This window comes from Juglans microcarpa x Juglans regia, chromosome 4D, assembly GCF_004785595.1.
Source record: "Juglans microcarpa x Juglans regia isolate MS1-56 chromosome 4D, Jm3101_v1.0, whole genome shotgun sequence".
NCBI classification, from domain to species: Eukaryota; Viridiplantae; Streptophyta; class Magnoliopsida; order Fagales; family Juglandaceae; genus Juglans; species Juglans microcarpa x Juglans regia.
The window spans coordinates 14,734,012-14,746,754 of record NC_054600.1 but is presented as its reverse complement, the minus strand read 5'-3'; the positions used below and the strand labels follow the sequence as shown (position 1 = coordinate 14,746,754).

The 12,743-nt window shown below is 36.2% G+C and overlaps 1 protein-coding gene across 1 annotated transcript; it reads left to right on the top strand.

Annotated features, from left to right (window-relative positions):
* Positions 1-1,019: 1,019 nt before the first annotated feature.
* Positions 1,020-11,838, top strand: LOC121259672 (protein EIN4). Its single transcript, XM_041161350.1, has 3 exons — positions 1,020-1,345; positions 1,911-3,840; positions 11,043-11,838. The coding sequence occupies exons 2-3, from the start codon at positions 2,095-2,097 to the stop codon at positions 11,559-11,561; spliced, it is 2,265 nt and encodes a 754-aa protein (XP_041017284.1). The 5' UTR covers positions 1,020-1,345; positions 1,911-2,094; the 3' UTR covers positions 11,562-11,838.
* Positions 11,839-12,743: the final 905 nt, after the last annotated feature.

Sequence of the window (12,743 nt, the reverse complement as noted above, 5' to 3'; positions counted from 1 at the left end):
AAAAATAAACTTTTTTATGCTCCCACTTTTTTTTTTGACATCTTTTTATGCTCCAACTTGATTGGCATTTAAAGGAAAAATACATAAATAGAGATATACTGTACAATGCACGCTGGAATACAGTCTTTTAACCGTCCTTATCACTTGTGAGTCAACAACCGTACCTCGTAAGCGTCAATGACTCAATACCACAATTCGACATGAAAAATTGTATTGGACGTTCAACGGACCATTAGAGCACTTCCCAATTTGTTTTGGGTGTCAGAACTCAGAATCCTTTGAAAAAAAGAAAAAAGGCCAGTGCCCAGTGCCAGTGGTCGTGTTGATCTAAACCATTTAACGCTCCGTTGTACTATATTGAGTTGAATTCAATTTTTTATTTAAATAATAATGAATTAAATAAAAGAAAGAGTTATATAAAATTCATCTAAATTAAATTTAAAATATATTTAGATATTAAGATGAGTTTAATAATTTTTATAAAAATTTAAAAAAATGTGAATTTCACATATAAAGATGTGTTAAATTAAAAAAATTGTGAGCTTCATATATAAAGAAAGTTTGAATTAAAATAAATTTAATAATTTAAAAATTAAAAATTTAAATATTTTTAATTTAAAATAAAATAAATTTAGTTAAATTTAAGTTAATCTCAAAACTAAACGCAGCTTAAAATATTGTTTGAATTCAAAGATGAATTGAAATGAATTAAGATGAGTTGTGAACAATAATAAAATTTATAAATTAAAGTTATTAAATAATAATAAATAACAATAAAATGAATTGAAATAAATTAAAATAAATTGTAAATACAAACGACACCCGTTGAAAAGACGCGACGGTAGAAAGATAATGACATGGCTACTCTCGGGTCACACCATAACACTCGTTTTCCAAAGAAAATAACACTTTCTGACGATTAATATAGAGAAAAAATGCTGAATGGAACAAGGGCGAGAAGTAATATAATATAACAAAAATAAACAAATGCATTGTGGGTCTGACGGGATTCGAGAATGCGGACCGAGGAGGCAAAAGTGAAAGATCGTTAGTGTCTAGGTTCTCTTCATGTTAAAGTCTCTGGGTCCCACTCCCACTTCTCTCTCTGTCTCTCTCTCTCTCTCTCTCTCCGAGCTTTTCAATATACGGCTTTCTCGACGTTTATTGTTCTCCTTGTTGCTCTGTCTCTCTCTCTCTCTCCCCCGGCTGCAAATACTTCTTTGGAAGCTTCAAAGTGAGAGAGACATGCAAGGAGAGAGACATGGGTTTGCTAGATGATGTATGAAAAATCTCTCCATTTGGTTTTTCTTCAATGGAAGTACAAGGAAATATCTGACTTAACCAGGTAATTTCTAGGTGGATTTTTGCTTTGTTTTCGTGGTGGTCATTTTCTGTGCCAGTTAACTGAGGGTTGAAGATTGGCCACTGGTTAGTGGAAGTGGTGAGAATTGCGTACTATGAATATGATTTGGTAAAAGAGTAAGGTTTGAAGTTGGTTTTGCCTCCTGTGGCCCGAGGTATTGTGCTTTGAGATATTTTTTCTCTATTTTTTTCTGTTCTGTTTAGATGGTTTTGATAGATTGAAGTTGGGGATCTTTGTATTTTCAAGATTGAAGTTGGGCGATCTTTGTATTTTCCTCTCTATTGGTTGTTTTAGTTATGTGGGTTGTAGAAGTCATTGCTTTTTCTGCATTCTTCTTTAGCGGATCAGTGACATAAGTAGACATTTTTTTTTTCATTACCAAACTAATAGGAAATATAAACTGATAGGAAAATATGAAAACTCATTTTGTTCTGGGAAACTAGAGGATCAGAATAAATGGATGCCTGATATCTTTGGATCTATTGGATAGATATTCAACTTTTTGACAAAACTAGCTTAGTATTTTTGGATGATGAAATTATGGCAGATGAGCTTCGGTGATACGGGTTGTGCGAGTGTTTCCTCGAGGAGTTCTGCTATAGGAGATCACAATTCAGAATTGGGGTTCGAGGGCTTTAGTTGAATGCATGATATTGCAGTTCGGTGAGTTAGGGATTACGGCAATGAGAACTGGTGGAAAATTTGATTGAAGAAGCAACGACTTGGCTGCAATGTTAAGAGCATTAGCTTTTGGATTGGTGATTGCTTATCTTGTTCTATCTGTTGTTGCAATCGATAATGACCTTACTAATTGTAACTGTGACGATGAGGGCTTTTGGGGCATTCAGAGCATTTTAGAATGCCAGAAAGTGAGTGATTTCTTGATTGCAGTTGCATATTTTTCGATCCCTATTGAGCTCCTTTACTTTGTTAGCTGTTCGAACGTTCCTTTCAAATGGGTACTTCTTCAGTTTATCGCCTTTATAGTCCTTTGTGGATTGACTCATTTGCTCAATGGATGGACTTATTATCGCCAACACTCATTCCAGTTGATGCTGTCCCTCACCATTGCCAAATTCCTCACAGCTTTGGTTTCATGTGCAACTGCAATTACCCTGTTGACTCTGATCCCTCTTCTTCTCAAAGTCAAAGTGAGGGAGCTATTCTTGAGGCAAAATGTATTGGAGTTAGATCAAGAGGTTGGGATGATGAAGAAACAGAAGGAAGCAAGTTGGCATGTACGAATGCTGACCAGAGAAATCCGAAAGTCGCTTGATAAGCATACTATACTATATACCACACTAGTCGAGCTTTCCAAGACTTTGGATTTGCAGAATTGTGCGGTTTGGATGCCTAATGAGAGCAGAACAGAGATGTACCTGACCCATGAATTGAAAACAAGTTCTTCAAACAATTACCACCGTTCTCTCCCAATTAATGACCCAGATGTCTTAGAGATAAGAGAGAGCAAGGGAGTGAGGATTCTGAGGCCTGAGTCAGCACTAGGGGCTGCAAGCAGTGGTGGATCTTCTGAGTCAGGTGCTGTGGCTGCAATTCGGATGCCAATGCTTCGAGTTTCAAATTTCAAAGGGGGGACACCAGAGCTGGTTGACACTTGCTATGCTATACTGGTTTTGGTTTTTCCTGCTGCAAACTCTAGAGTTTGGAATTATCATGAAATGCAGATAGTGGATGTTGTCGCTGACCAGGTGGCTGTGGCTCTGTCTCATGCTGCAGTTCTTGAAGAGTCTCAACTAATGAGAGAGCAGCTGGGTGAGAAAAATCGGGCATTACAACAAGCTAAGAAGAATGCAATGATGGCAAGTCAGGCAAGAAACTCCTTTCAGAAGGTGATGAGTCATGGAATGAGGAGGCCAATGCATTCAATTTTAGGCCTGCTTTCAATATTTCAAGAGGAGAATATGAGCTTCGAACATAGGATTATCGTTGACACAATGGTGAAAATTGGCCATGTTCTCTCGACTTTGATAAATGACGTGATGGAGATTTCAACAAAGGATAATGGAAGGTTCCAATTAGAGATGCGGCCTTTTGGGCTACATTCCATGATCAAGGAAGCTTCTTGTCTTGCCAAGTGCTTGTGTGTGTATAAAGGCTTTAGTTTTGATTTTAATGTTCAGATCTCTTTGCCTGATCAGGTGATAGGTGATGAGAGAAGGGCCTTTCAAGTGATTTTGTACATGGTTGGGTATATATTGAATGTCTATAATGGACAGGGAACTGTCATATTTCGGGTTTCTCGGGAGAGTGGTATTGATGGGAAGGATGATAAACCGTTGGGAGTGTGGAGATCAAGCATGCCAGATGAGCATTACATAAAGTTTGACATTGGGATTAGTGAGCAAAGCTCCCAGTCAGATGGATCAATCTCAGCAGTAAATCATGCTAGTAGGAGGCACATCAGCAATGAAGTTAAGGAGGGCCTGAGCTTCAGCATCTGTAAAAAGCTCGTGCAGGTATTTTCTAATATTCTTTTGTCTATAAATCAGTTTTCTCTTTTATTGTTATGCTTTGTTGATTTCATTTTGCAAGTGATTGATTTTACCCTTGGCAAAATGAGCCCTCTTTCAATTCATTGCATTCTGTACCTATTTTGAATTTTCACAGAGAGTATGTTGACTTACGGTGGATTGGTATCAAATACAGTGAACTGTTTCCTTTCCATGGGAATGTTGACACATAATCTTTCTCGAAAAATGGATTTTTACCATTTCTAGTTTTGATTGTTGTATTTAGTCTAACCAATTTGGTAACTTGCTACTTTTCTACTCAAATCACAAAAGTTTCTTCAAATGATGTGTTCCGTGAGCTGTCTTGATGATGGATTAGCTAACGCATTTGCAATGCATATTTGGTTTCACCAGTAACTCCAGATCAGAGGTGTCATAGCTATTTTCATTTTTTGACATATTAACCAAATAGATGACAAAATGTTTCAAGTCTGTTCTAGCTTTAGGTTATGCAAAAAAATGTCAAAATCCAACTCATTAGTCAGCATTCTGCACTTTCCACATCCACTGCTGAAGTTACCAGTGTAATTGGTCTCCCTATTTGTGAGAATCCAAGATTTTTAGTATTTTTTCCTACATCCTAGGTGCCAAAAATGGAATGGATGGTGTCCTATGTCTCGCTGAATGCTAGTGGCTTCAAATCATAGTATGTACTCTTAGAGGAGAAATGAGACTATAACACGTGAAAATTTAGACAGTTCATGAGAATCTCTTTAAAAACCCAAGCAAGATGTTGCTTGTCAGATGGATCAAGATGTAAACTAAATACTTTTCTTGTGAGAGTGCATCTTTCAGCCATTACCCTGTTATCCATGTTGTGCCAGTGACTAGAGACATTGAAAACCAGGTGTCATTTGTGAGATGCGGCCAGGCTGATTGTCCAGAATGTCAAGATCATCTAGATTGAAGGTGGTGACAATTGATTTCTTTGACCTCCGATGTCGTCTACCCATATGCATCATTACCTTCCAACCTCAGTTTGCTCCTTGGTTATGGAATTTCTTAGCAGGATACTATTAATAACCATGCCTAATGGATTTATCTAGTTTCTAGGTTGGAGCTAATACTAGTAGTTCAATATTGATCTCCCACTTGCACTATCCTTGTTGGCGATGCTACCCTGATCAATAGAGATAGGAATTATTCTGTTGGATTTTGAAGGTTAATATGAGTAAGAGTGAGTTGGTACTAGTGGTTAGCTTGATCTTTTGGACTGCCTGAAGTGTTTGGTGGATTGTTTGCCAATGGCTTATCTTTGATTGCCACTGGGATCTTGTTTTAGGGTTCATTCAGTGTGGCACTATGTGATGGAAAGAATGGAAATAAGTTCGACAAGTTGGAAGAAATTATACTTATTGTAACACCCCGTTCCCGAAGAATAGAGATGTTACTAACATTCATAACATAATGCCCGGTAAAGAGATTCATATCCTGAAATACCTCATTTATTGAAAAACATTAAAATGTTAAAACTGAATTGAGTACAATTGTCTCGAAAACTGAAGGTAAAGTAAAAGAACATAAACTAATCCTACGAATGACATTAAAAGATTGAATTCTTGTGTAATATCACTTATTCCTTCCTAATTCTTTGTACTAAATCTACTCTTGGCCATCCAGCTCTGTGTCATATTAATCACCATCTGTGAGAATTAAACATAGAAGAAACCGAAAGACAAACAAAAATGAGTTGAATACTCAGTAAGTAGCACATCATACTGTAAAATATAATTTAGCTGCATGGACTTAATTTCTGAAGACTCTTCATAACAAACATACAGCTTCATAGATTTACAATCATACACGTAACATGACTTTCTGAAAGACTTTACATACATATATCGTCACAGATTCATATAGCATACGTATTCATCATTAACATGAGCAGAAGCATATATAATCATGGAAAACATGTAAGGTGAATGCATAATATCTTGTTTATCTTGTCTTAATCATGGAATGAAACACACTTGAGTCCGTGTTTCACTTAACTGGCGTTACATGGAGTGAAACGCGCTTGAGTCCGTGTTTCACTTAACTGGCATAACATGGAGTGAAACACGCTTGTGTCCTTGTTTCACCTAACTTGCATAACATGGAGTGAAACATGTTTGGGACCGTGTTTCACTTAACTTGCATAACATGGAGTGAAACACGCTTGGGTCCGTGTTTCGCTTAACTTGTGGTTAACCACGCTTGAGTCCGTGGCACCGTAACATTTCTTATCTTTCTTAATTCATGAGAATTTATTAGGCTTCATGAACATTTCTAACATAGCATATTCTTGTACATGGCATAGCATAACATGACATAACATAGCATATTCTTGTACATGGTATAGCATGGCATAGCATAACATGGCATTTTCTTATACATGGCATAGCATAACATGACATAACATACTCTAAACATTTTATGACATTCCATGGCATACATGATCTAAGTACTACATGAACATGGCATACATGATCTAAGTACTATATGAATATGGCATACATAATCTAAGTATTACATGGACATGGCTTGCATAATCTGACTATTCCATTACATGACATACTTGACTTGAATTACTACATGAACATCTCATGGCTTTCATATGATTTTAGTAACATTCAATCAATCAAATAACAAATTCATTCATTCAAGCATAATCTCATATTTCATCAAAGATCGTGAAAGGATTATAATCTTGACTTGTCTCTTAGCGTAGCGTAGATAACCATCATAAGCACATCATATTTTCATACATAACAATAATATTCACAGTACTCATGCATTTATATGATCATACTATTTACCTCTTAGCGCTGCTTCCTAATTTCCAACTTGTAGCGCGTTACCTATACGAGGCACTAGATGTTACTAATTTATTAGTGAACTAGTCTAGCATTCTAACTACTTAAAAATCATACTGTAGTGGTAATATAATACATATTCAATTAAAATTACTACATATTAATATTATTCAAAACCCATAACATATCCTTTAAAATATAACTTAATAATTGTATTAAAATATAGGAAGGCCCAAGGTCAATTGGGAAAATAGTCCACTTAGAATTTTAAAGAGGCATTCGGCTGAATGGGCCTAAGGCCCAAGGGCCCATTCCAGATTAAAGGAAGAAACTTCCTCTGGAAAGCACCAGGCGAACATAGAGTGCTCTTGAACGTGGGAGGGAGTCGTGCGAAATCTTTCCGAGAGAGGGGCTGAGTGCGACAGTGCCTCTGGGTGGCTGGACGTGACGTCGATGCAACTGGGAGATTTCTATGGTGGTGCGACACCGAGAGAGGGAGGGAGAGAGAAAAAGAGAGAGTTTAGAGAGAGATGGAATTGAAAACTTAATCATTGAGAGGGAGGAAGGTTGCGTGTGACGGCAAGGGCTTACCTGAGGGAGTGGGTGCGGCGGGAATAGGTTGGCCGGCGTTTTCTGTGGTGGTGTGGGAGGTGGTCTGTCGAGGTGGCTATTGGTTGCCGGGAGGGAGGCTACGTGGTGCTTGCGGGAGTAGGTTTCTTTCTCTGCGTGAAAGAGTTTTTCTCCAGGGATTTTTGTATGTATAATTCAGAGGCTTGTGGGTTTCTTATAGGCGACGGGAGGAAAGCAACGTGAATCTTTAGGAGATTGGCTATAATTCGAAATTGCCTAAACTTTAGGAACATTTTCCTACGAGGAGTCAGATTCTGAGAGGATTTTGAAGAGTTTGAGTTGGAGTTAGTCTTGAACTAGGAACCAAATCTAATATGGGAACCTAATGGATAAACCATACGAAGGTTCTGATAGGGAAGGAATCACTAATTTAATCCATCTGTTAGCATATTTCCTAAAATGATAATAAAAATAATGAAGACACTAAAAATAAATAATAAATAAAAATATAAAAATATAAAATATTAGTTTCAAGCCCTAAATTTGAACCTATATGTTACACTTATCTAATGGGGAAGAATTACTATTATTAATGGGTACACTATCTAGTCTTCTACTTCCTTTTCCATTTTACCATTCCTACTCATGTAGCTAATAGATTGAGGATGCTATACAGAGATTTTTCATAAGGTGGGTTTTGGTAATGAGTTCAAAATCCATTTAGTGGATTGGAATGTGGTGCAGTCCCATTAAAATTGGCGGAAGGGCGTAAAACATCTTCAATTTAGCAATGTTAGGAAAGTGGGTATGGTGGTATAGAAAAGAAGGGGAGAAGCTTTGGAGTTGTCTGATTGGTGTGAAGCATGAAGTCTTGGGACTTAGGGGACATTATCAATGGTTGGACAGTGGGGAGGTATTTTGGCATGGAGTGCAGTGTGGTGAGGTTGCCTTAGAATACCTCTTTCCTCATTTATTTCTAGAACTAAGTGAAAGGGTGCTCTAGTAGATTCTTAAATGGTCGTTTTGGATGGAGTGGTTCAAGCTTGAATCCTTGATTTGTGACTATTCTTCAAGGTACAAAATTAGAATCCTTTCTTGAGTTGTATTAGAATCTCTATTCCTTTGTTGAAACTAAGAAGAATGTTTGGAGGTTAAGCCGTAACAATGTTTTGGTTGCCAATCCTTTTTTAAGGATTTGAGAGGGTTTATTTTATTATTTGGTCAAGTATATAAACAGTCCTTGGATGTTGCACGATTACGTTCTTGTTTCTCTGCTTTTTCAATCTTATCATTTTGCTCCTTTGATTTTTAATTTTTTCAATAAGAACCCTCCATCGAAAACTTAAAATGGTGTGCCACACATGGAGAAAAAAGGGGTTAATTGTTGAATCAGTTCCTGGAAACTTGGTTTCCCCTTTTCCCTTTTCCACATTTCATGCATGGGTTTTATGAAACTTGCAATTTTGAACCTGTCTATCACCCATTAAGTTTATAACTTCACAATGTACCACATGGCCAATAATTCGTGTTAGTTTTTGATAAGCTGACACATGGAAGTTTCATTTCCACATCAGTCATATCATTATAGTAAATAGGAAAGATAAAAGTAGTTTTTAATATCCAAAAGTCTATAAATTCCAAAAAAAAAAAGAAAAAGATAATTTTTTTATAACGAGTAATCTCAAAGACTGTCCAAATGCAACATGTCTCTTATCTGGTTAAGCCCTGAACCCGTGTAACGTGTCCCCATCAAATGAGTCATCTAAATCATCAAAATTTTCAGCAATGGGATGTGGCTCCTTGAAATTGTTTGCTGCACCCAAGGATTCAAGCCTTGGACGGTTGGACCTAAAGGAAACATACTACCAAGACCAAGGCCTTACCACATGAGCCAACACCTAGAGATTAAATATATATATATATATATATATATATATATAAAGATAAAAGAAAAACAATTTTACCATGGGTGCTTCCAGTTGCCCCTGGCAGCCTTTCGTTCATCCAGGATGGCATGAGTACTCATGCCAACTTTTTTTAATAACTTGATTTTTTTATATTTAAAGAATATTATTTCTCTTCAATTTTCTTTGTTTCTAAATTCAATTTTCAAAATTTAATTATGACGGTTTTGATTTATTTTTATATTTAGTTTTTTAAATGATGTATGTTTTATGATTTTTTTATTTCTCAAAAGATTTTTATATTCTGTTATTAATTTTTTTCCATCTGGTATCCCATGCGAGATTCCATTAAATTACTCAATGGAATTTGATGGAGGGTTATTGAAAAAAAATTACAAACTCAAGGAGTGAAGGGATAAAATTGAAAATTTGATGAGTAGAAAGTTAATCGTGTAAAACCTAAGGACTGCTTTTGTATTTAATCCTCAATATTTTCCCTTGGAATATTATCTGGGTTGCTAAGGTTACCATGGGGTTTTCCAGTTTGGAAAGCCAGTTTAGGAAAGAGGTTGATGACGGATGACCTTATTAAAGGGAACATTATTATAGTGGACAAAGTTCAGCAGTGAGACAATTTCTTACCTTTTATTTCGTTGTCCATTTGCAAAAACTAGTGAACGTTATCATCATTTTGTTTCTTCTTTCTTTTGGGGGTCCATGGGGTGAATTTCTTCTTTGTTAGAAGAGGTGAATGCTCACCATAAAAGTTTTTGATATGGAGGACTGACTTTTTGGCATGAAAGAAATAATCAAAGTTTCAACAAGACAAGATTTTGGATAAGATATATTTTCAAGATTTTTGTACGAATGGTTTGCTCTGGACAGTCTACCATTGTGATTTGTCATTCCTACATATTTGAGTGCACACCTTTTTACATTTTTAAATGAAGTTATTCTTACTTTTCTGAAAAAGAAAAGGCCTCCATTTTGCTATTATTATAATTCAACTTCACAGTTACTGGTGATAAGTTTTCAATGGAAGGAAGTTATAAAAACACTTCAAGTGCGGAAAAAATTATTCTCCTGAGTTCTGGCAGCATTGAAATAGTGTATGCATGTATGGTTATATGAGGGTTTTTTTTTTTTTTTTTTTTCTTTCCCCGATGGGTGAGGTTATTTTTTTATGTGACAATGCCTCTCCTGCGTGCCTCTCCACTCCTTTCAGGCATTCTTGCACCCCCCCCCCCCCCCCCCCCCCCCCCCCCCCCCCCCCCCCCATCTCCACCCACACCCGTCTTTAGGGCATGCTACTGCTATAAGACCCATGTCGATCCTCACATAAGAAATTATCTTTGGTTAGATTATAGTTCATGAATTTAGGGTTTTCAGAATTTGGTCAGGGTTCTTATGAAATGTGTATGTCCTAAGAAATGCATACTTTTTTGGTGTAATGTGATTAACTGAAGCACCTGTAAGATCCTTGTGTATATTATTGTATACTTTTTATTTAAAATGCCATTTAAAGGCATTGAAATTCTAATGCACTCTGAAAATACGTTGGAAAATAGGAGTTTTTGGAGAATTTGCTTTAAAAAGATAGTTGTTTTTTTTTTCAGCAACACATGTTAAGCCTTACATGTTGCTGATCACAGGATAGTTTTTTTTCTTCTATTTTTTACATTTAATATGTTATTAGAAAAGTTTTACCTCATTATACATTCTTTTAGCTCATGAACATCTATGACCTCATTATACGTTTGCATGTCTCAAAATTATGATGCGATGGAATTGCCCTTTTGGTTTGTGTATTTCAAGTATTATTTGTAGCTTTGTTGTTTAAGAATCCTTCTAATAACTTCTGAATTTAAAATATCTGCAGATGATGCAAGGTAATATATGGATATCTCCGAATGTGATGGGTGTTGCACAAAGTATGACACTTGTCCTCAGGTTCCATACCCAACCATCTTTTGGAAGAGCTATATTTGCCCAGGGACGTTCAGCTGAGCCGGTGTCCAACTCACAGTTCAGAGGCCTTCGGGTTATACTAGCTGATGACGATGGTGTAAATAGGATCGTTACCAAGAAGTTGCTTGAGAAGCTAGGTTGTCAAGTAACTTCTGTTTCATCTGGGTTCGAATGTCTGAGTGCTCTTAGTGCTGCAGAAAACTCATTCCGAATTGTTCTTTTGGATCTTCATATGCCTGAAATGGATGGTTTTGAAGTGGCACTAAGAATACGGAAACTCCGCAGCCAGAATTGGCCTTCAATTATAGCCTTAACGGCTAGTGCCGAGGAAGATGTGATGGAGAGATGTATACGGGTGGGAATGAGTGGAGTGATCCGGAAACCTATTCTCTTGCAAGGAATGGCAGATGAGCTTCGAAGAGTCCTGTAACAGCCTGTGATGGATTGTGAAGAAATCCTTGCTTTTGTTACTACCATTAGAGGGCTCTGAGATCACGTCATTGAGATTCCGCTTAGAGAAGTTAAACTTAATATTTACTGAATATCATACAAAATGTAGTAGCTGCTATTTTCTTGCTAACCAATTCCACGTTAGAGCTTTTACTTTTCTGGGAACTTGCACAGGTCCATATATCTGATAGTGGAAAGGAACTGTAGTATGTCGTATTCTATAATCAAAGGTTTATCAAGTCTACTCTTCCTTTCAAGTCTGTTTCACCTTTAGCTTTTGAAGAACACTTATTCTAGCCATTTTATATTTGATTTCTAACTTAGTTGAAGGCATGGATGGCATTAGAGCATTTATAAGCAAAAGCTACATGATTTCTATTATTGTCATTAATTCTAATTGTATCTCGGTATTTCTAAGACAATAACTGATTTGATTCTTCCTTGATTGTGAGCTGGTTTAATCGGCGTCAGAAACCTCCATGAAATTTTATAATCATTGGGATTATGTACATCGTTTTGGTTATATTTTGCACATTAGTTTACAAGACAGATTTTGGGAAGACGATCTTGTAGCTGATAGTTTAATCAAGAGGAATTCTATGCATCAGTCATTATTCACTTTCACACACCACACATAATTTTTTTTTTTTTTTCATTAGGTGTGAGGCGTGGGGTAGACAATAGTGACTGATGAGAAGAATTTTTCTTTAGTCAAGATAGGAGTTTCTCAATTTCCAAAACAAGTTTTAGGAGACTACGTTTGCCAAAATGCGGTCATATGAAATTGTTGTTTTTCTTCACAAATATTCAAATACTCTGTGATACATGATTTTTTAGTCCTTAATTTAGTTTTGAGTTTTACAACTTGCAAGCATGGTCTATCAACTTACCTTGTTGTAAGACTCATTGAGTCGGGCTACTTTGCCGTCCAGAGTAGCTCGCTCACTTTGACCGCTAGTTGCTTTTACAATTTTTTTTTTAATTTTTTTATTCACATTTTTTTAATATATTTTAATATTTTTTAAAAAAAAAATCAATACATTTAAAATCACTTTCTTAATTATTAAGTAAAATTTTTTTTTTCCCGAGCTGTCAAGGAAAGCGATAAGAATTGGTAGGTAAAGTAATTTTTTCCTATTTATTAAAAGGCTAAAAGACCAAT

Bases quoted from the DNA above. Each gene is read 5' to 3' on its own strand.
- LOC121259672 (XM_041161350.1), top strand. From the start codon at position 2,095: ATGTTAAGAGCATTAGCTTTTGGATTGGTGATTGCTTATCTTGTTCTA. The intron at 3,841-11,042 runs GTATTTTCTAAT...AAATATCTGCAG, and splicing joins TCTGTAAAAAGCTCGTGCAG to ATGATGCAAGGTAATATATG.